The sequence below is a fragment of the Camelina sativa genome, chromosome 1 (genome assembly GCF_030686135.1).
Source record: "Camelina sativa cultivar CO46 ecotype springtype chromosome 1, ASM3068613v1".
Taxonomy (NCBI): Eukaryota; Viridiplantae; Streptophyta; class Magnoliopsida; order Brassicales; family Brassicaceae; genus Camelina; species Camelina sativa.
Genome location: NC_141880.1, coordinates 3,516,132 through 3,536,706, shown reverse-complemented (window position 1 = coordinate 3,536,706; position 20,575 = coordinate 3,516,132). Strand labels below are relative to the sequence as shown.

At 38.9% G+C, this 20,575-nt stretch overlaps 7 protein-coding genes across 9 annotated transcripts; 5 read left to right on the top strand and 2 right to left on the bottom strand.

Moving 5' to 3' along the window:
- The first annotated feature begins 19 nt into the window (after positions 1–19).
- LOC104752738 (UNC93-like protein 3) lies at positions 20–3,440 on the top strand. Its single transcript, XM_010474991.3, has 10 exons — positions 20–340; positions 662–819; positions 963–1,026; positions 1,118–1,231; positions 1,349–1,393; positions 1,668–1,918; positions 2,251–2,341; positions 2,434–2,546; positions 2,894–3,017; positions 3,113–3,440. Exons 1-10 carry the CDS (start codon positions 176–178, stop codon positions 3,293–3,295), a joined length of 1,308 nt encoding a protein of 435 aa, XP_010473293.1. The 5' UTR covers positions 20–175; the 3' UTR covers positions 3,296–3,440.
- Positions 3,441–3,638: 198 nt separating this feature from the next.
- LOC104752816 (dolichyl-diphosphooligosaccharide--protein glycosyltransferase subunit 4C) lies at positions 3,639–4,400 on the top strand. The gene is made up of 2 exons (XM_010475106.2): positions 3,639–3,722; positions 4,079–4,400. Exon 2 carries the CDS (start codon positions 4,081–4,083, stop codon positions 4,186–4,188), a length of 108 nt encoding a protein of 35 aa, XP_010473408.1. The 5' UTR covers positions 3,639–3,722; positions 4,079–4,080; the 3' UTR covers positions 4,189–4,400.
- Positions 4,401–4,605: 205 nt separating this feature from the next.
- LOC104752651 (uncharacterized) lies at positions 4,606–7,296 on the bottom strand. The gene is made up of 3 exons (XM_010474882.2): positions 6,697–7,296; positions 6,444–6,611; positions 4,606–6,347 (listed from the first exon to the last, which is right to left on the bottom strand). Exons 1-3 carry the CDS (start codon positions 7,228–7,230, stop codon positions 4,713–4,715), a joined length of 2,337 nt encoding a protein of 778 aa, XP_010473184.2. The 5' UTR covers positions 7,231–7,296; the 3' UTR covers positions 4,606–4,712.
- A 1,677-nt stretch (positions 7,297–8,973) lies between these two features.
- Positions 8,974–11,554, top strand: LOC104752563 (heat shock 70 kDa protein 3-like). The gene is made up of 2 exons (XM_010474773.3): positions 8,974–9,517; positions 9,644–11,554. The coding sequence occupies exons 1-2, from the start codon at positions 9,304–9,306 to the stop codon at positions 11,377–11,379; spliced, it is 1,950 nt and encodes a 649-aa protein (XP_010473075.2). The 5' UTR covers positions 8,974–9,303; the 3' UTR covers positions 11,380–11,554.
- Positions 11,555–11,699: 145 nt separating this feature from the next.
- On the bottom strand, positions 11,700–13,969 carry LOC104752478 (uncharacterized). The gene is made up of 5 exons (XM_010474662.3): positions 13,332–13,969; positions 12,904–12,961; positions 12,701–12,818; positions 12,485–12,602; positions 11,700–12,035 (listed from the first exon to the last, which is right to left on the bottom strand). Exons 1-5 carry the CDS (start codon positions 13,896–13,898, stop codon positions 11,982–11,984), a joined length of 915 nt encoding a protein of 304 aa, XP_010472964.2. The 5' UTR covers positions 13,899–13,969; the 3' UTR covers positions 11,700–11,981.
- Positions 13,970–14,112: 143 nt separating this feature from the next.
- On the top strand, positions 14,113–17,338 carry LOC104752405 (pectin acetylesterase 5-like). 3 transcript variants are annotated; one of them, XM_019245291.2, is made up of 13 exons: positions 14,124–14,207; positions 14,321–14,410; positions 14,499–14,581; positions 14,663–14,792; positions 14,902–14,981; positions 15,078–15,167; positions 15,367–15,491; positions 15,709–15,769; positions 15,901–15,954; positions 16,060–16,137; positions 16,240–16,345; positions 16,591–16,736; positions 16,854–17,338. In XM_019245291.2, exons 4-13 carry the CDS (start codon positions 14,708–14,710, stop codon positions 16,959–16,961), a joined length of 933 nt encoding a protein of 310 aa, XP_019100836.1. In that variant the 5' UTR covers positions 14,124–14,207; positions 14,321–14,410; positions 14,499–14,581; positions 14,663–14,707; the 3' UTR covers positions 16,962–17,338. The 3 variants fall into 3 exon arrangements, 2 of the variants coding, with proteins under 2 accessions (XP_010472857.1, XP_019100836.1); XM_010474555.3 differs by having other exon boundaries at positions 14,113–14,410; XR_015575520.1 differs by having other exon boundaries at positions 14,127–14,410; positions 15,380–15,491.
- Positions 17,339–17,488: 150 nt separating this feature from the next.
- On the top strand, positions 17,489–20,268 carry LOC104752233 (pectin acetylesterase 4-like). The gene is made up of 12 exons (XM_010474361.3): positions 17,489–17,780; positions 17,861–17,943; positions 18,039–18,168; positions 18,252–18,331; positions 18,434–18,523; positions 18,688–18,812; positions 18,910–18,970; positions 19,066–19,119; positions 19,200–19,277; positions 19,389–19,494; positions 19,742–19,887; positions 20,002–20,268. Exons 1-12 carry the CDS (start codon positions 17,606–17,608, stop codon positions 20,089–20,091), a joined length of 1,218 nt encoding a protein of 405 aa, XP_010472663.1. The 5' UTR covers positions 17,489–17,605; the 3' UTR covers positions 20,092–20,268.
- Positions 20,269–20,575: the final 307 nt, after the last annotated feature.

The window sequence follows — 20,575 nt, the reverse complement described above, 5'->3', positions numbered from 1 at the left end:
ACCGGGATTACATTGTACCGAACCATTCACCAGTCTAGGATGTTGGAAATTTCTGCAATGGACTCCATGTATTCCATAGGAATCTATCTCTCTGTCTACAGAGTTTGACTTTCACTCTCCGTGGAGTTCCTCCGCTTATCTTTCCCGGAGGTGTTGGCCGGAACAATTGTCCTCCATGGATTCTCGAGCCGACGAGGAGGCGCCGTTGGTCTCTTGTGAGGATCGCAAGGGGGGAGCTGGAAAGAGCTACACAAGGGATGTTCATATCCTCAGCATCTCCTTTCTTTTAATCTTCCTCGCCTATGGTGCTGCCCAGAACCTTGAAACTACCGTTAATAAGGTTCCCTCGATCAAACTTTTTTCCTTTCTTTTTCTCCATTGTTGAAGTTGATTTTTATTTTTTTTCCCAGCTTGTTTGTGTTTTTGGGGAAATCAGTAGCAAAGGAAAAATGCAAAATTTTGAATATCTGATGGATCTTTAACTTTCATATGTATTATTGAAGGGATAAATTATGCTGGCGTTTTGTATTTTTGAGGCTGTTGTCTATAATTATGTTGAGACACGATATTGTCTTTTGTTCTGAGGATTTCACAGTGTAAAATTTGTTTGTTTGTGTGTGTGTGTGTGTGGTGATTATTTGAGTTGTTTTGATTCTTTCAGGATTTGGGAACAATATCTCTAGGGATATTGTATGTGTCCTTCATGTTTTGTTCCATGGTTGCTTCTTTGGTTGTCCGGTCAATGGGATCAAAGAATGCTCTCGTTTTAGGAACTACAGGGTATTGGCTCTTTGTCGCTGCCAATCTCAAGCCATCATGGTATTCTCATTTGTTTCTCTTGTCTTCATGCCTAGCTCTTTCTTCTTTTGGCTATAGAAGAATGACTCCATCTATTTGAATATTTTAGTCTTTCAGTCACTTTCGACACTTTTTTCCTTGACTAATATGGTGTTTGGTTCTAGGTTTACTATGGTACCAGCCTCTTTATACCTTGGATTTGCAGCTTCAATAATTTGGGTTGGCCAGGTACAACTACATGTTACAGTTTATTAATGTTAATCATTTAGATATTTATTGGATTTTATGACCTTAACACATATTGTATTGGCTTCATAAGGGAACATACTTGACATCAATTGCCAGAAGCCATGCTAAAGATCATGGGGTGCATGAAGGTTCGGTAGTTGGTGTGTTCAATGGGGAATTTTGGGCAATGTTTGCCTGCCACCAGGTCCATGCTTGTTTGATAATTTTTTTTTAAAGCTCATTATTTTTGCTTACCTCGGAATCTTGTATGCACTTACTCTAATTTCTTCTTCTGACACATTTCATGTCAATCTTTTTGTAGCTGTTTGGGAATCTCATCACACTTGCATTGCTGAAAGATGGAAAGGTACTAAATTTTTCATATTGTCGACAGCAATGCTAAAGCATGTATTAGAGTTTTAGAGTCATATTCATGATCGTTTCCCTTTTTGGTTGCTATAGTTAAGTTTCTTTCATCGCTTTAAAAAATATAACTTGACTACTGGTTAACGAAGTAATTATTCCAAGGTTTAAGTATTGAATAGAAGACCATGCGACCACATTCTCAGTTACTATTTATATATTTTCCCTTCTAGTTGGGTAGCCCCACCGTTGTTTTCTTCTTGTTGGCATGACTGTAGGAAGGAAGCACCAGTGGCACTACCTTATTGATGTTGGTGTTTCTCTTCAGTATGACATTAGGAACAATACTAATGTTCTTCATTCGGAAAATTGACGGAGAAGTTGGAAAAGAAAATGTGGGTTCTCCTGTGGGCTTAGTTGATTCCTTGGTTTCTCTTCCAAGGATGATAATCACTCCTTTGCTCGACATACGTATGCTACTGATTGTCCCACTCCTTGCATATTCAGGATTGCAACAAGCATTTGTTTGGTATGTCTCTCAACAAACTGTATATACATTCCTCGTGTTCCCTTTTTTGTCACAAGGATAGCATTAAATGGAGTATTGTCACTGCGCTCACCTAGGATTCAGACTTCAGTCATTGATTTGGATTTATTCTGCAGATCAAAGTTAAAATTGGGCCCTAGATAACGTTCACAAAATTCCTTGTGGTGGTTGGAGTCTCAGGCTCTTAGCATTGAATAGTTGTTTCCAACCTTGAATTGAGTTTACATTTATTGTCAGCGAAACCAGCAAAAGTTTATTTTTTGCGTAAGATATACTGACTAATATACATACTTGTTACGTTTTCCACTCTATAGGGCTGAGTTTACAAAGGAAATTGTTACGCCAGCGATTGGTGTCTCGGGTGTTGGTGGGGCGATGGCAGTTTACGGAGCTCTTGATGCAGTTGTAAGTTTAAAGACAAGTCAAAAATCATACTTTTTGCTGGCCTAGGTTTTATGAGGTTAATCCTTATTTTTTCCTGATGTGAATCATTCTAGTGTTCTATGACTGCTGGACGGTTTACCTCTGGTTTGTCATCAATCACCTTCATAGTTTCTGGTGGAGCTCTTGCTCAAGCTTCTATATTTCTCTGGATTCTTCTTGGGTACAGGTACGTTACTTTCACACACTATTAACTACTACGTTCACCAATCATTTTTCACTCAAACTAATAACAACTTCACAAATAGAAAATTTAATCCAGAACTCCTTACTTTTGTGCTTTCATGAAATGCTTTCCTCATAGAACTTCATTACGGGTATTGGTATCATGCTATGAATATTGTGGCATTGATCAAGCAACTTCCTTTTTGGAAGTATGCCGATTTCTTTGTCATATATGTGAAATTGTTTGTGCTAGAGTTAGGTTCTTTTACTGTAGAGAATTAGGAATTGTGTGAAACTCACAACGTACAACTGTATTTAAAAAAGCTAAACGATGGTGATATGATGATGCAGGCAAACAAGTGGAGTACTTGGCACAGCTTACCCACTAATAATGGCGGCGATATTAGGAATTGGTGATGGAATATTGAACACTCAAATCAGTGCTCTCCTCGCATTACTCTTCAAAGATGATACGGTATACATCACCATCATGATTAGTCTCATTCAATGAAAAACTTGACAAAACATCCTCTAAAACCATCTCTCCTTTGTTTGTAATTGTGGAAACAGGAAGGAGCGTTTGCGCAGCTAAAAGTATGGCAGAGCGCAGCAATAGCGATAGTGTTCTTCCTTAGCCCGTACATATCACTGCAAGCAATGGTCATAGTGATGGTCGTTATGGTCTGTGTCTCACTTGTCTCATTCCTGTTTTTAGCTCTCAAGGTAGAAAAGGTATTCACCCACGACGAATGACGCTTTGATCTGTTAACGTTTGGGAGAGAAACACAAGTGTGAAAAAAAAAACAATATTCTCAATTCAATTGTAAAGAAAAAGAAAATGTGAATGCTTATAATGTCTCTGAAATTTCTATATAAACAGCGTTATGCAACTTTTCAAGTCTTCTTCCCCTATGCTTTTTTTTCCATAACGTCTATCCGGTTCTGGATATGAGATTTGTACCAAACCGATATTGACCAAATTAATTCACAATAACCAGATCTAAGGATGATGATCCATCGGGTTAAGAATTAACAAGAAACGACGTCGTTGGATTTTATGTGCTTTTCATTTCAGAGAGACTTCAACGTTGAAACACACAACAGACAGATCACACACAAGAGCTCTCTTCTCTGCTCCTCCAGAGTTGTCTTTCACGAGAATTCTCTGCGCTTTTCCAAGGTAAAATGATGGGTGATTTCTCTGGGATTTTTCATATCTTTGTTGCGATTTCGAGTTTTGGGTAATTAGATCTCCAGTCTCCTAGGGTATTACACAGTGATCTGATTCATCTTACTGCTAATCAGATTCAATCAAATTTCGTTTTTTTTTTGTTTTTCTTATTGGATCGATAAAAAAAAAAACATTACTTTGGATTCATTATAATGTATAACCCGCAATTGTTGATGCCAATTGTGATAAAGGATTCGAAAATAATTTAAGAGTTTTGAGTTTGGTTATATAGTCTTCACATGATGAGCAGCTTCTCTCTATATTTCTAATATATCGTTTAATGGGTTTATTTGTTAATGTTACAGATATGTTTGACGATCAAGATCTGGGCTTCTTTGCCAATTTCCTCGGAATCTTCATTTTCATACTGGTGATAGCCTACCACTTCGTTATGGCTGATCCTAAATTCGAATAGAGAGATGAGGTTCAAATTCACTCGTCTAGTTCGCATTCCCATACTTGAAGATGTTTTGTGTTTTCAGTAGGATTATTGATGTATGTTGTTGACATTGTGATTTTAGGTGGAGAAATCTCTCTCTTTTTTTTTTTTTTTTTTTTTTTTTGTAGTTTGTGACATTGTTATTCATATACTTTGGTAATTCACTATAATTAAAAGGCTTTTTTCTAGATCCGGCGTTACAATCTGCTTAGGTTGGTGAAAACTTTTGCTGTTTATGTTTGTTTGGGTTTACATGCTCATTGTTTCAATGACCAACCACTAGGCCTGAGTTCTTTCATTGATAGGGGAGAAAGCAAGAACAACTTGTGAATGTTCTTTGTTCTGTTTGCAGGGTTTCTAACAATTGTTGCACTATAGTAACGATTTGCTTCGTTTTACGACACTTCTCTCTGTTTTTACATTAATTTTGTACACTCAATGTTTCTTACATCATGGTTTGTGCTACAGTTACTAAACACTCTCTAGAATTCTTCCAAAAATCAAGTTGTATGGGTTATTTCTGTCACAATACATATTGTTTCTTGCATCAGTCTGCTAATGCAAAACCCTAGACTGCTCAGACATAGAGCAGTTTCACTCTTCTTGAGCACCTCTTCAGCTGTGTTATCACTTATCTTGTCAGTTGCTTCCTTCAGTAGCCTTACGAAAGAAACCGTAAACCTCTCTGCATCATCTTGGCTTGGACCCAACTCCATGTTTGAGTAGTTTTCGTTTGATGTTGTTCCTGCTTCAATATCATGGCATATCTTTCTCTTCTGCAACTCCTTTTGGAGTCTTGCTTGCGACTTGGTTATGGTGATCTCTTTTAAGCATTTCACCGAAGGGTTAAGCTTTTCTTGGAAGGCTCTCAGGTCATGAGTGATGTTTTCCCAAGGAAACACAAGGTTTGGTTGAACTCCAGATAGGTTTTTGAGACCATCACAAACATAGAGACAAAGATCAGATATCTTCGAGAAAGAGCCCAAAAGCTTGTAGTAACTGACCGTGTTGAGAGGGCGGAGGAATGGAATCTTTGGCTCTGTTAAGGCTTCTCCTGTTAACCTCTCTAAAACGTCTACGTGAGATTTGAGTTTCGCCTGTCTTTTTCTCAAATCTGCAACCGATGCCATTTTCTGGTTCTTCTGCTCAGAACAAAGAACCAGTGACTGGATGCAGTCTAAGAGGGCATCAAGACAGTGGGTAAGTTCGGTTCTTGCAAGGGTTGCTGCTCTCACAGGGGTGACGAGAATCTCCCCAAAGACAAAACAGAGCAGCCCGATTGAAGCTTCAACAATGCGAGCGATCGCAAACTCAGTTGGAGCTCCATAATTCCTCCTTCCAAGTATCAACAGTGCAGCAATGGCTGCTGTAACTCCTCCCGGCTGGCCATAGACTTTGCTGTGCCTCATGAAGACGGCGAGGATTATCCAAGGGAGCAGAGGTAAGAACCTGAATTCTTCTAGTCTATGGAAAATAAAACAACATAATAGACCATAGACTGATCCCATCGCTGTCCCTTGTAGACGAGAATTCGCCACCGTTAATGTTGCTTGCCTACCGCTAACAAGGCTAATGGCTACAGTTAGACCCGACCAATACCCGTTCTGTTTATTATACATGATACCAAACAGAACCGCAAGGCCTAGAGAAATCGAGCACTTGAATGCAAAGACAAACTTTTCTCTGGCCATCCAGACACATAGAATGTCCAAAACCTTTTTGGTCATGGACAATCCTTCGTTTCCTGGATGAGTTTCTTCCTCCGTATTACTCCTATTTACAGAGTTACTGTCTTGTCTCATAGATAAGAAATCACCTCTGAAGATTTTGATGCAGTATCGGAAGAAACAAACCGGTAAAGCTGCAGTGGACAGAGACCCAGTCTCAAGATGCCAGTCTAGACTATCTTGAGACTTAAGAGTAGATGATGACTGGGGAGCAATATGTGTTCTTGGACCTTCTAAAAGACGAGTCAGTTCATCGTGGTTCATGCCTTGAGGAAAGGAACTGCAAGAACCCAATGCTAGCTCCAGTCCCCTCATCAGAAATTCTGTTGCATGCAGTTTCTCCTCAGGATTCAACTTCTGCTTCCTTCTCAAGAATCTTGTATCTGGTCTCTCCCATACCAAACGATCCTGTTGCCAAAGAATAGATATGATTAGTCCCAACAAAAAAGATTTACAGATTTCTAACAATGATTATGTTTAAGTTTGTTAAGGCAGTTGGCTTACATGGTGAATTTTGATGCTCTTGAGTGTGTTTTTTGCTGCTGCAGAAAATGAAGCAGCCCGTGCGATCAAAACTTGAGCTGTGGTGTTGTCTCGAGCCATCATGACCTCGACGAACAAATTCAACCTTTCAAGAGCAGTTTCAGCATAGAATTTGCAACCCTTGCTCATCTGCAGTAAACCGTTTAAAACCTAAGGTAAGTATTTTGTGACTGAGTCATCGTCATGAATATGGAAAAATAATCTCAAGACTCACCTGACTATGAGCTAGCCTTGGAAACGGGAGAAGCACGGCTAGGAGAGAAGCGATGGCTCCAAGTGCTGTACTAGCCGCCAAATGAACCGGGAGCATGAAAACATGAGCCACCTCTCCATTGAATACCACAAAAGTCACGTAGACGACAACAATTTGCCCAAAGGCAATCCGTTTTGTCAGAAGACTTGTGGAAACAGGAAAAGCCACGATGAAAGATGCTAGGGCCACAGCAACTGGAGCCACGAAGCCATTTCCTAGTGAAGCTGGTCCAACCACCAAGACACTCACCAGCACAATGGCTGTTGTCTGAAAAGTGGCGAAAGAGACATCAACACAGCACTTGAGTACTTCTCCATATGTTGGTTCAGCATCGGAGAGCCAAATCAGGATTGTTGTCAAGTAAGAGAAGGCTGGAAACGTTGTGAAGTGTTTTAGTGGTTTAGGAGCGTACAAAGTTGTCATGCTCACGATGAGACAAGCCATAGCGGTTCTCAGAGCCAGGCCAAGTCGCTCGAGCCATGTTGTGTCACGCATTCTTTTGATGGATTGTTTTTGTGGATTTTTATGTAAGGATACTTGTTTGATAAAGATGATGAGATGAAGGTTATGGTGAGCAAGAAGACTACGTATAAATAAGGTGTGATGGGATTTAGAGTGTTAACGTCAAAGAGTTAAGACTTATGAGCAGCTGTCTTTTACGTGTAATTTCATTTTCTATATTTTGTAGTAAAGGAACCAAAGTAAACTAGACTCAGTAATGCGCCACATCAACAAAAGGGGGCAAGAGAAACTAAATTAGTTTAAAGCAACTGACATTTTAGATAGTTTGGATTTTTAGGCCATGCCATATACATTTAGGCGTAAGAAAATACTGAATCAAACCGAATTGGTCTTATGGTATTTTAGGCCATGCTAATTAATATACATTTAGGTAGTGTGTCTATAGGGTTTTTGGTAGGATATTTGATATTTTCGTTTTATAAAAAATAAAAACCAAACTTGAAATCAAATTTCTTTCGGTTCTAATACAGTTTGGATAGGTTTGAACCATATAGGGGTAGGATGGAAACGAGTTAAACCAGCTGGTTTCATACCAAAGAAACAAACAAAACGTTTTTTGGTTTAAAAAATTGTCAAATCTATAGTTTTCTCCAAGTTTCTCGAGGGTTTAGTTTGCTTTTACATTTACTAGATGTTGGAAATGTAATGTCGCCACGTAATCGACCTTTCATTTTCTCAATTTGAAAGTTCATCGACGGAAGAAAAGGGTAAAGAGATTTGATTTTAGAGATAATATTGTCAACAGCGTAAATTAATAATGGAATAAGACAAAGGAGAAGGAGTTGGCCGTATGAAAGACATAAGTCTCATCAACAACAAGAACAGTTCGAGTTCGAGTAGAGAGCATTTATCACAAGCTGCACGCTTCATGGTTAGTATTATGTCCTCTTCGCCAGGGAATTTGAAAGGAATAATTAATTTGGTCCTACAACTATCATATACTTGGTACTTGTACACCCTATTCTATTTTCATTCATGGATGCAACTTTCTATCATTCTATGCCACAAAAATTCGTTTTTAAAAGAATTTAAATCTGAAAAGAAGTTCCCTATTATTGTTCTGTTTTTAAATTGGTTGATTGATTGCATTTGTGAAAGCAAAAAAAAAAAAAAAAAAAAAAACATTCTTTGAGGATGTTGAAGTTATGGCCACCTGGTTTATTGCATGGAAACTAAAAACAACAATACACCATCGTCCCATATTACATACCTCTCTTTCACGTGTTGTTTGGGCCATATTAGTTTATCAAAATTAAGAGTAAGAGTTATATAAGCCCAAAACTCTCACTCTTTAAAACTATTCAAATTATATCTAGTTTAACTGATTCTAAACACATGGCATTATACATGAACTATAGGCTCATGCAACACTTGTTATCCATCAATCTAAACGAACTGCGATGGATTATGATTTGTCTAAGGCTTCTTCACAATCATATTCATATGCATTATGCAGCTTTACAACTATAACAAGCACATTAACTTATTTCTTTGTCGTCAATTACCCATCCAAGACAAAGTCCATTGGGCCTCAAAGTTGTTTTTAAAGACAAAAGAGAAAGCTAACACTGACGGTGAGTCGGTAACTAACACAAAGAAATGTCACGTACGTCAGAGCCAATGACCGACGTTGATTAGGGACTAAGCCACTGAATCGAACATTCTCGACCTCTTTTTTTTTTTTAAACGGCTTCTTCGAGTCCCCACCCCAAACCCCAACTTGGAAGTATTCTTATTTCAACGCGCCTTGTTTTTTCAAAGGTCTGAGAAAAGTAAAAAGTGCAAAGAAGAAACACTCCGTGACCGTCAGATCCAACTCCTAAAAGATCGTGTGGTCACATATCGAACCAATCGAAGATTCTCGAAACCATTAGTACAAAATCTATAAAGACTTCTCCTTCGACCACTTCTTTCGGAAAAAAAACAAAACCCTAGCCGCACGCACGCACGCACTTGCCTCGCTCTAAAATCTTTCTAAGTTTGTTCATTCGGTTTCATTACTATTTTTAAACCTCAAATTCTTCCTCTAGTCAAAAGAGTTTAACAATGTCTGGTAAAGGAGAAGGTCCAGCGATTGGTATCGATCTCGGTACCACTTACTCATGTGTTGGAGTTTGGCAACACGACCGTGTTGAGATCATTGCTAATGATCAAGGTAACCGTACCACCCCTTCCTACGTCGCCTTCACCGACAACGAACGCTTGATCGGTGATGCCGCCAAGAATCAGGTCGCCATGAACCCCATCAACACTGTTTTCGGTACGTTTCCTCTGTACTAAGATACAAGTAGATCTGTAGTAGCGATGATTTAGGGTTTCATAGATTAGTAATTTAGTTGTTTTTTTTCTGTGGTTTAACTATGATCCGTGTTTTGTTATGTAACAGATGCAAAGAGGTTGATTGGTCGTAGATTCAATGACAGCTCTGTTCAAAGCGACAGACAATTATGGCCGTTCAAGATTATCTCCGGACCTGGTGAGAAACCAATGATTGTCGTGAACTACAAGGGAGAAGATAAAGAGTTTTCTGCTGAAGAGATCTCTTCCATGATTCTCATCAAGATGCGTGAGATTGCTGAAGCTTACCTTGGTACCACGATCAAGAACGCTGTTGTAACTGTTCCTGCTTACTTCAATGACTCTCAGCGTCAAGCTACCAAAGATGCTGGTGTTATTGCTGGTTTGAATGTTATGCGTATCATCAACGAGCCTACTGCTGCTGCGATTGCTTATGGTTTAGACAAGAAGGCGACGAGCGTTGGTGAGAAGAACGTTTTGATCTTTGACCTTGGTGGTGGTACTTTCGATGTCTCTCTTCTTACCATTGAGGAAGGTATCTTTGAGGTTAAGGCGACTGCTGGAGACACTCATCTTGGTGGTGAGGATTTTGATAACAGGATGGTGAACCACTTTGTGCAAGAGTTTAAGAGGAAGAACAAGAAGGACATTAGTGGGAACCCGAGAGCTCTAAGGAGGTTGAGAACCGCCTGTGAGAGAGCGAAGAGGACTCTTTCCTCTACTGCTCAGACTACCATTGAAATCGACTCTCTCTTTGATGGTGTTGACTTCTACTCTCCGATCACACGTGCCAGATTCGAGGAGCTTAACATGGATCTTTTCAGAAAGTGTATGGAGCCTGTTGAGAAGTGTCTTCGTGATGCTAAGATGGACAAGAGCTCAGTTGATGATGTTGTCCTAGTTGGTGGCTCTACCCGTATTCCCAAGGTCCAACAGTTGCTCCTAGATTTCTTCAATGGCAAGGAGCTTTGCAAATCCATCAACCCCGATGAGGCTGTTGCTTATGGTGCAGCTGTCCAGGCAGCTATTCTTAGCGGTGAGGGTAACGAGAAGGTTCAAGATCTCCTCTTGCTCGATGTCACACCACTTTCTCTTGGTCTTGAAACCGCTGGAGGAGTCATGACTGTTTTGATCCAGAGAAATACAACCATCCCCACGAAGAAAGAACAAGTCTTTTCAACTTATTCAGACAACCAACCCGGTGTCTTGATCCAAGTCTATGAAGGCGAGAGAGCAAGAACCAAAGACAACAACCTTTTGGGGAAATTCGAGCTTTCCGGTATCCCTCCAGCTCCAAGAGGTGTTCCTCAAATCACTGTCTGTTTCGACATTGATGCGAACGGTATCCTCAACGTCTCGGCTGAGGACAAGACAACAGGGCAAAAGAACAAGATCACAATCACCAACGACAAAGGAAGATTGTCAAAGGATGAGATTGAGAGAATGGTTCAAGAAGCTGAGAAGTACAAGTCAGAGGATGAAGAGCACAAGAAGAAGGTGGACGCCAAGAACGCTCTCGAGAATTACGCATACAACATGAGGAACACAATTCGTGATGAGAAGATTGGTGAGAAGCTCGCAGCAGATGACAAGAAGAAGATTGAAGAATCTATTGAAGCAGCCATCGAATGGCTTGAAGGTAACCAGCTAGCAGAGTGTGATGAATTTGAGGACAAGATGAAAGAGCTCGAGAGTCTTTGCAACCCAATCATAGCGAAGATGTACCAAGGTGGTGAAGCTGGTGGTCCAGCTGCTGGAGGAATGGACGAGGATGTTCCTCCTTCTGCTGGAGGTGCAGGTCCCAAGATCGAGGAAGTCGATTAATAACCTTCTCCTCAGTGCTCGGTCCTGTCTAGTGTTTGTATTTTCAACATACTATTCTCTATATTGTCCCCCCCTTTTTGGTTTCCTTATATTTTTCTTCATGTTAACTATGTACTTGGGGGATTTCGATTGTATTCTCCATTTTTTAATGTATAACAGAAGATGTTTTGATTAATTCAACAAAGGTCACAAGTCACAACAAACTCTCCTATGTCTTGTTCCAGATTGTTATCTAACTTGTGGAATTAGATCAAGAGTTTAGGACTTCTATCTCTTCCGACTCTAGACGTCCTCTGTTAAATGACAGTAATTATAAGAAATAGCTAAACAATGATAAGATTGAATGTTATATTTGATATGTTGATATTAGATAGATACTTGATACAAATCATAATCCCCTACATTACAGCCAAGTCCATTTGTTAATCCTATGAAACAAAAACTCACAGATCCATGAAAACCGTTGGATCAAGCTATCTTGTACTATAATAAGGTGCATATATATATGCATACCCCTTTTCGATCTTGACTTGGTTGGTGTGGGTTTGGTAACATTTAGCTTGGTGATGGCAAGGTCGGGAAACACATTTGCTCTTGACTGATCATCGTGGAAGCCCAGTTGGGCTTTCTCGATATTCACCGATTCCTAGAAGATCCTGCAGGTCAAAAAGGATATTATTAGAGCATTACGAAGTAGGAACATAGCACAAGGAACATTGAAGTTAATACCAGAGTTTGTAGAACGTTAAACTCTTAATTATAAGTTTTTTGAAGTTCTATGTGCTTTGATTCTTAGTCTTTTTTCCTTAAATCCATTGCTTGAAATCGTAATAAGTGTATTCTGTATTGGAATCATAACATTGTGCAGGACCCAACGTTCACTAAAGGGCATTCAGTTTGATTGTAAAGTACAAGAACTCAGTGTGTTGCATTGTCTCAACCATTCCTTTCATTTCTGGCAACTGTAAACAGGCTGAATTGGAGAATTATATATGCAGAACCTTAAAAGCTAAAAACCTCGACATAACAACTAGCTAGCTTAGTCTGTGAGAAAATGGCACAACAACTATATTCAGTAAACAAGAGTATCTGAGAGGAATCTTACCTGGCAAGCTCGGTTTTTGGCTCTGGTCTCTGCGGTGCCGGAGATATCGTGATTTGGTTTGAGAAATTTTTTCTCACGTCGCTCACAAGATCCCCATCCGTCAGCAAATCTCCCTCCACTGAAAGACCATAAACCAAAAGGTTCAACAACATTTAAGTACTACACACTATTTGCTAAACCCACCATCATATTCAGGTTTATAAAGAAGAACATTACTGCATGATGGCTCGGACAATGAACTCAGCACGCTGGACATTTCTGTTTTCGTCAAATTCAATAGTCTTGTCTCTGATTTCATAAGACACATTGAAGTAAAACGATATTTTCCTCCAACCTTGACATTTACATACAACGCAGCATCAAAACCAATATCAAACGTAAAGATAACAATAAGCAGACAGCAAGCATAATCTTCTCACCTGACTTCTTAATGTATGCCTTCCCTGATATCATTGTGTAATCAGATTTCTCTAGAATCTGTAATAATTGATGAAGCCATATTGTTACTTCACAAAATCATAGCATTCTGATGTCACACTAACAAATATGATAGTGTTTGTGTGAATCTAAAAACAGCAAACATAAAGCTAGTGATCTAGCTTATAGACATTATTGATGAAGAAACGAAGCTAACACGTCATGATCGCCACATAAATACTACTAGGCATTTCATCGAACACCTTGAATGCACAAAACTACTCTTGAAATCAACAAAATCTAGGATAAATTTTACGATCCATCATCTAAGAAGCTTCAGATTTCTTCGTAGGTTCGCAAATCATCATAGCAATTCCATAGAATAAACAAAATTTTATAAAATTCAATGAAATAGAGCAAATCAAAATACCGCCATGGCTGTATTCTGGTACTCCTTGAACAGATTAGCTGAAGGAAAGCTCCCGGACAAGCTATGTCGCATCTCATTAACCGGATCGTTCTTAACGCAGCTCGCTGACGGAGAAGAAACCTCCGAAAAGGGCGTAGTCTGCCTAATCCCAGGCGACAAGTAACTCTCCGGCGAAGTAAACCTCGTCGAATTGATGATACTCGGGGTTGAATTGCGGTTCGCCGTCGTAACAAGAGCCATCGGAGTCTCACTCTTCACCTCCGCCGAGAAGACGCGAGATCTGACCAATTTGTTCGGACGCGGAGACTCCTCATTCAACCGCCGGCCAAGATTAAGGTCACGATTCGGGATCTGAAGAATCTTCGACTGAGGAGAAGGATACGAAACAGGCGTCGGAGGAGAATTGTAATTTGGATACCTAATAGCTAAGGGTTTCGGAGATTTGCCGGCGGTAGTAGCTGCGGCGGCGGCGGAATCAATCACCGCCCATAAATCAGCGTCTTCTAGGTCTTTATCGTCGAAGGTATATGAAGAAACCAGCGACCTTGACGATGACGACGACGCCATCGAAGCGTTTTCGCAACACACTGTTTCTTCGTGCAAGGCGGCAAAATAGCTAGTTTCAAAACATTGAAATTTACACTAAAACCCTCTAAGTCACAAAGAGGCTTTAGTTTCGACTTTAGGCATTCCAATCGGTTCAATTCTCTAACCGGTAATTTCGGTTATCATAATTTGGTTCGATTGGTTATGAGGTTGTTTTTGGCGTTTCGTTTCGGTTGAGCTGTTTCAATCATGTAACCACAGATGTTAAATTAGCATTTAATTTGAATCAGTGGAGTGATCGCTCCCTTGTTCTTCAATGGCGATTCCAAGGTTAAGCTCTCTGCTGCGGTTTAGAAAATTGGCTAAAAGCGACTGGCTTGTCGCTTCAATTGGATTTGTACTAATCGTATTTTCCCTCTCCTTCTTCTTCGATCCCACATCAGACTCTACCATCCCCTCCGTTGATCGATCTCTGCCTATCAGCGATCTGGTTAAACTGAAGTTGTCGAGTAAAGCTAAAGAGAGAGGAGCTTGTACTGTGTTACTAATCCTCTAACTTTTTTTTTTTTTGTCTTATGTTTTTAAAGTTTTGATTTTTAATTTGTTTTTCAATTTTTGTAGTTTGTTTGGATGGAAGCTTACCTGGGTACCATTTTCATGAGGGTTCTGGATCTGGCTCACAAAGCTGGCTTGTTCATTTGGAGGTACTTTTAATTTTTTGTTTGATACAATTTAAAGTTAGATGAATTTACTTGGGAACTTGTTTGATGTATTTGAGTGATAAGGGTGGAGGCTGGTGCAATACTATTGCGTCATGTTCTGCTCGAGCAATGACTAAATTAGGTTCTTCCAACTACTTTGAAAAGGAAGTGGCCTTTCAAGGTGTTTTAAGCAGTGACCCATCTCAAAATCCTGGTACTGGAATCTTTAGTAGCTTCTCCATTGTTGTCTTTTATTATAGTTGTTCACCTTCTTCTAGAATACTTGTATATGAAGTAGGCCGTCTTTTTTGTTGCTTTTGCAGAATTCTTTAACTGGAACAAGGTTGCGGTAAGGTACTGTGATGGTGCTTCGTTTGCTGGACATCCTGAAGCTGAATTTAAGGTAATAAAGCTTTGGTAGGGTGACAAATTTGGGTCAGATTCTATTGAAAGCAACTAAAGTTTAAGACTTTCATGTTTCTTTCGACTCTCTCTTCAGAATGAAACACGGCTTTTCTTCCGGGGTCAGCTCATTTGGGAGTCTATTATTGATGAACTGTTGTCAATGGGCATGTCAGATGCAAAACGGGTAAACGTCCATGATCTTCTAAATATGAATTTGTCAGTGTGCTACTGGTGACCATGAAACTGTGTCTTACATTCAAGTATTCCGTTTATATTAACAATATCGACCATATGTCTCTTTTGCATTTGTCGGATTCGCCTAGTTGAGGATCTTGCTACAGATTAATTTTTGTTCTTCTTTTGTAAATTTGAGAAAAATGTAGGCCATACTTACAGGATGTTCTGCTGGTGGCTTGGCCACTCTTATACATTGTGATTACTTTCGAGATCATCTTCCAAAAGATGCAGCTGTCAAATGTGTTTCTGATGGATGCTTCTTTCTCAACGTGTATGTTTCTCTGCTCATATAACTTTTCCACAGACTCATGAATTCCAGTGCTCTTTGTTAAGTTCTTTGGCTCTAAGCTAGGTTTCTGAAGCACACATGTTAGATTTTTCTTGAATTTTTAGCAGACTAGACTTCACAGAGCTTGGAAGTTACTGTCTATGTGAATCCAGTTCACACTATCTCTCAGTCTTAGTAAAGCTAGTTTCCTTCATTTCAGGCCTGATGTCCTTGGAAAGCCAACAATGAGATCTTTCTATCATGATGTTGTTAACCTCCAGGTTCCTTCCTATTCACTTTCTGTCATACTTTGTGATAATTTTTCTTGAACTCTTCATCGAAATGAACAAGAACATGTGATGGATTTTTTTGCATGGTTATGTGCTGGGTTGCTGCGGTTGATACCAACTAGGGCGTAGGTAAGAGCTTGGATCAGAAATGTGTTGCCAAAATGGAGCCATCTATGGTAGGTTTTGTCTCTTACTTGATTTTTGTATTTTCCATTTACTGGTATAGTCTTTTCCTTGCCTGATTATAATTGGTATTGAGACTTGTTGATTTTCATTTCCAGTGTATGTTTCCTCACGAATTCCTGAAATACATTAAAACTCCGGTATTTCTTGTCAATCCAGCCTACGATTTTTGGCAGGTTAGAGTCACCAATCAAAGCATAAGCACTTATTTTTGCCTGCTTCCATTTGATTACTCCAATTCATGTTTATTGTCTTACTAATACCAAACACATATTCAGATTCAAAATGTCTTATTACCAACTTCTGCGGATCAAGATAAAAGTTGGGCAAAGTGCAGACTCAATATTAAGGACTGTGATGCCGCACAGATGAAAGTTCTACAAGGTAATGTACTCCTTAATGATGTTAAGCAAGGATGAGCAAATTGATTCTCTAGTCCGATTATTAGAAGTATCCTCTGTTTGAAAGTACAATCAGAAGATATGAGCAAGCTGTGAAGTAGCTATAGATCTTTAGCCTTTATTAAGATACAAGTTGAACATTTATAAGAATCATAAGATCATCCTCGGAGCATAAGTTATTTTCTAATATGGTCAGCTGTATTTATATGTAAACTATTTGACTTGCAGGTTTTCGCAGTTCTCTGATGGATGCGATAGGGGAATTTCATCAGAACAAAGATGGTGGGATGTTCATAAATTCCTGCTATACTCATTGCCAGACAGTCATGTCAGTGACATGGCACTCCCCAACCTCAACAAGAATCGAGAATAAAGTAACGATTTTTAAGCGTGTTGCTTGCTTTCTCAAGCCTTTCTTTTTACAAATGAGTTAACCCCGGTTCATGCATGTCTCATCTTCTTTTTGGTTGTTGTTGTTGTTGTTGGAACAGACAATTGCAGAATCTGTAGGTGACTGGTACTTCAACCGAACCCCGGTGAAGCTAATCGATTGTCCTTACCCGTGCAATCCCTCTTGTTACAACTTGAATTTCACCTGAACTTGCCTTATTATATCCTTGTTACTTTATTTTTTCGATTCTCCGGCAACATCTTCATCCAGGGAGCGTCGTTTCCTCAAACTTCTCAATCCGGTTGAGTACTAAAAGGTTTTCATGTTCTTGAAGCTGAAGATATCCAGAGAAAGCCAATTGCTTTGTTTCCTGGTATGATCACATAGAGACTTCATTACAAAAAAAAAACAACAAGTTGCAGTATATCATAATGTCCATGTTATATCGTCTTCATTTGATCGATTGTTACCCAAATTGCCACTTGGCAGTCACAAATGTATATTCTGATTGTATCTTATTTGTACAAGGTTTGTTTTAATGTGGATAGAAGTTCCAAAGTAATGGGAACAGCAGATCCTGAGGTCTTTCACATGGCATCAAAGTAACCATTATTACAAAATAAGTATGTGGAATAATAAGTCAACGGTCAAAATATGTCGTCCAATAAAATAAATTCCCACCATTTTATAGCTTTTTTTCATAAAAACAAAAACATCAAGTTGTTGTAACGTTTTGAAGACGCATGCGAAGACTCCGATAGTAATTACTAAGAAAACCACCTGCTTTGTGTTATAAACTTCTGACGTATAGTTTGATCACTGATCGCTTCCTTAGCTTTGTTCTGTTCTTCAATGGCGATTCGCTCTCTGCAACGAAGCAAATTATGGTCTAAAAGCAAATGGCTTGTCCCTTCAATCCGACTCGTCTTGATCGTATTTTCCCTTTCTTTCTTCGTCGATTCAACTTCAGACCGTAGCAATATGGTCAGACTTACGTTGTCGAGTAAAGCTAAAGACAGAGGAGCTTGTACTGTATCATTCAATAGATTCATTCTTCTATTTTATTTTGTTTAAAGTCGAAAACTATCGGAGTATATTTTGTCACAGTTTGCTTAGATGGAAGCTTACCTGGGTATCACTTTCATAAGGGTTCAGGATCTGGCTCCAAAAGCTGGCTTCTCTTTTTGGAGGTAACTAATCTTATTTGTTGATAGCTAGAATTTGAATCTTTTTTACTTGGGAATTTAGAAATACAAATTTTGAGTGAGATATTTTCTTATAAAAGGGTGGAGGTTGGTGCCGTACAATTGAGTCATGTTCTTCTAGAGCAATGACTAGCTTAGGTTCTTCAAACTACTTTAAAGATGAAGTGGCCTTTCTTGGCGTTTTAAGCAGTGACCCTTCTCAAAATCCTGGTACGAGAGAATTCTCTAGCAGTTCTTCCATACTAGTTGTATATTACCAGTAGTTTTGAGTCTAAATGTATATTTGTTTGTAGACTTCTTTAACTGGAATAGAGTCAATATACGGTACTGTGATGGTGCTTCTTTCGCTGGACACCCTGAAGCTGAAGTCAAGGTAAGTAAGTCTTTTGGTAGAATAGGAAATTATGGGTTGTAGATTCTATTGAGTGCTATAAAACTTTCATGTTTCTTTGACTCTCTCTTTCTCTCTTCTCAGAATGAAACGCGTCTTTTCTTCCGAGGGCAGCTCATTTGGGAGGCCATTATGGATGAACTGTTGTCGATGGGCATGTCACGTGCCAAACAGGTAACGTCCTCTTTATCTTATTAACGGCATTGTATTAGTAGTCTTTCATTACCTGCCTTGTATTTTCATCTATATATCAATCTGAATATTTGTAGAATTTAAGCCTCTGTCTTGCCATTTCATTAATGTTTCTTTTTGGTGTTACACATTTCGAGGAAACGCAGGCCATTCTGACAGGATGTTCTGCAGGTGGCTTGGCAACTCTTATACATTGTGACTACTTTCGAGATCGTCTGCCAAAAGATGCATCTGTTAAATGTGTTTCCGATGGAGGCTTCTTTCTCAACGTGTATGTAAACTGCCTTTTATCACTACTTTTCGACAACATTTATGTCTGTTTTGCCCAGTGCTCTCAGTCTTAGTAAATCTACTTTCCTCTTTTTCAGGCCTGATGTCTTAGGAAACCCAACAATGGAATCTTTCTATCACGATGTTGTTACCCTGCAGGTTTGTATTCACTTTCTACCAATATTATCTTGAATTCTTCATTGAAATAAATAATGTCAAGATTGCATGGTTTTGGATTGTGTCGCTGCCACCAGGGGGTAGATAAGAGCTTGGATCAGAATTGTATAGCCAAAACAGAGCCCTCTAAGGTAGGTTTTGTCTCTACCTTTGAAAAAACTTTCTTGCCTGATTATGATTGGTATTGATACTTCTTGATTTCGGTTTCCAGTGTATGTTTCCTCAAGAATTCCTTAAAAACATAAGAACTCCGGTATTTCTTGTCAACGCAGCCTACGATAATTGGCAGGTTAGAGTTACTAATCCAAAGGATACATGAGAAACTTTTTGTTTGTGTCAATTTGATTTTACTCCAATTCATGTTTTCTGTTTTACTAAAACTAAGCACATGCATATTCAGATTCGGCATGTCCTAGTACCAAATTCTGCGGATCCGGATAAAAGATGGGCGATGTGTAAACTCAATATCCAGGACTGTGACGCCTCACAGATGAAAGTTTTACATGGTAATTTATCTACTCATTAACAAACCTTAATGATGTTGCACCAATATGAGCAAATTGATTCTATAAAAAACGGTTTCTCAAAATTCTCATCTGTTTCAAACTACAATCCGTAGATGTAGTCTCTGTTTGTTGGTCCCTTTGTTAATCTTTTCGGCTTTACTAAGATCTCTGGTCTTCCTTGGAGGATAAGTTATGTTTTTCTAATGTCTATTAGCTCTGTACTAAATCAATCTATTATGATTTGCAGGTTTTCGCAGTTCTCTGATGGATGCTATTGGGGGATTTCATCAGAGCAAAGACGGAGGGATGTTCATAAATTCGTGCAATTCCCATTGCCAGACATCTATAACAGAGTCATGGCACTCTCCAACCTCAACAAGAATCGAAAATAAGGTATTAATAAAAAAGACAACTAACGTAATCGGTTGCTTTATTTTCTCGAGCCTCTCTTCAAGCAAATGAACTGACCAAGTTCGTGTCTCCTTCATTTTGTTGTTGTTGGAACAGACCATTGCAGAATCTGTAGGTGATTGGTACTTCAACCGAAAGCCGCTTAAGCTAATCGATTGTCCTTACCCGTGCAATACCTCTTGTTGAACTGAAAATATGAATGTGATGCAATAGTAAATTGCGTCAAAGTTATTATTGTAAGTTTGTAACTGTAAGCATGTTTATCAACTGTGCATGTTTTTTCTTCTTTTTCTATAACCAAAACGTGAATTATATAAGTATGATGTAACGAACTATATCTATATGAATGAGGTATATTATCTCCACACGTCTAAACAAGAATGGGGAGGAGATTGAATGAGCTTGTTTGTGGTAATAACTCTTTTTAAAAAATTTCTTTTAGAAATAGTCAGAGGTGGAATTAGTTGCAAAGCTCTTTGCTTCCACGTTCTCAATCCCGTAATCGTTGACAAAATTTTTTATAAGGATTCGCAAAATATAATTACGTGCTTAAGCATAATAATATATGGTTAATAAACTAATTTAAAAATGAATGTTCGAACACTCTGTCCTGATCATGGCATTTAGTCGAGTTATTATTCTCATCGACTAGTAGCAGAATTAGTAATAT

Excerpts from the sequence above, each read along its gene's own strand:
- LOC104752738 (XM_010474991.3), top strand. The coding sequence starts at position 176 with ATGGATTCTCGAGCCGACGAGGAGGCGCCGTTGGTCTCTTGTGAGGAT. Across the intron at positions 341-661 it reads TTGAAACTACCGTTAATAAG|GATTTGGGAACAATATCTCT; the intron begins GTTCCCTCGATC and ends TGATTCTTTCAG. Across the intron at positions 1,232-1,348 it reads CAATGTTTGCCTGCCACCAG|CTGTTTGGGAATCTCATCAC; the intron begins GTCCATGCTTGT and ends ATCTTTTTGTAG.
- LOC104752233 (XM_010474361.3), top strand. The coding sequence starts at position 17,606 with ATGGCGATTCGCTCTCTGCAACGAAGCAAATTATGGTCTAAAAGCAAA. Across the intron at positions 18,169-18,251 it reads TGACCCTTCTCAAAATCCTG|ACTTCTTTAACTGGAATAGA; the intron begins GTACGAGAGAAT and ends ATTTGTTTGTAG. Across the intron at positions 18,524-18,687 it reads GCATGTCACGTGCCAAACAG|GCCATTCTGACAGGATGTTC; the intron begins GTAACGTCCTCT and ends GAGGAAACGCAG.
- LOC104752651 (XM_010474882.2), bottom strand. The coding sequence starts at position 7,230 with ATGCGTGACACAACATGGCTCGAGCGACTTGGCCTGGCTCTGAGAACC. Across the intron at positions 6,612-6,696 it reads CAAGGCTAGCTCATAGTCAG|ATGAGCAAGGGTTGCAAATT; the intron begins GTGAGTCTTGAG and ends GGTTTACTGCAG. Across the intron at positions 6,348-6,443 it reads AGAGCATCAAAATTCACCAT|GATCGTTTGGTATGGGAGAG; the intron begins GTAAGCCAACTG and ends CTTTGGCAACAG.
- LOC104752405 (XM_010474555.3), top strand. The coding sequence starts at position 14,194 with ATGGCGATTCCAAGGTTAAGCTCTCTGCTGCGGTTTAGAAAATTGGCT. Across the intron at positions 14,411-14,498 it reads AGCTAAAGAGAGAGGAGCTT|TTTGTTTGGATGGAAGCTTA; the intron begins GTACTGTGTTAC and ends CAATTTTTGTAG. Across the intron at positions 16,737-16,853 it reads CAACAAGAATCGAGAATAAA|ACAATTGCAGAATCTGTAGG; the intron begins GTAACGATTTTT and ends TTGTTGGAACAG.
- LOC104752563 (XM_010474773.3), top strand. The coding sequence starts at position 9,304 with ATGTCTGGTAAAGGAGAAGGTCCAGCGATTGGTATCGATCTCGGTACC. Across the intron at positions 9,518-9,643 it reads CCCCATCAACACTGTTTTCG|ATGCAAAGAGGTTGATTGGT; the intron begins GTACGTTTCCTC and ends GTTATGTAACAG.
- LOC104752478 (XM_010474662.3), bottom strand. The coding sequence starts at position 13,898 with ATGGCGTCGTCGTCATCGTCAAGGTCGCTGGTTTCTTCATATACCTTC. Across the intron at positions 12,819-12,903 it reads GGCATACATTAAGAAGTCAG|GTTGGAGGAAAATATCGTTT; the intron begins GTGAGAAGATTA and ends GTAAATGTCAAG. Across the intron at positions 12,036-12,484 it reads CCAAAAACCGAGCTTGCCAG|GATCTTCTAGGAATCGGTGA; the intron begins GTAAGATTCCTC and ends TTTGACCTGCAG.
- LOC104752816 (XM_010475106.2), top strand. The coding sequence starts at position 4,081 with ATGTTTGACGATCAAGATCTGGGCTTCTTTGCCAATTTCCTCGGAATC.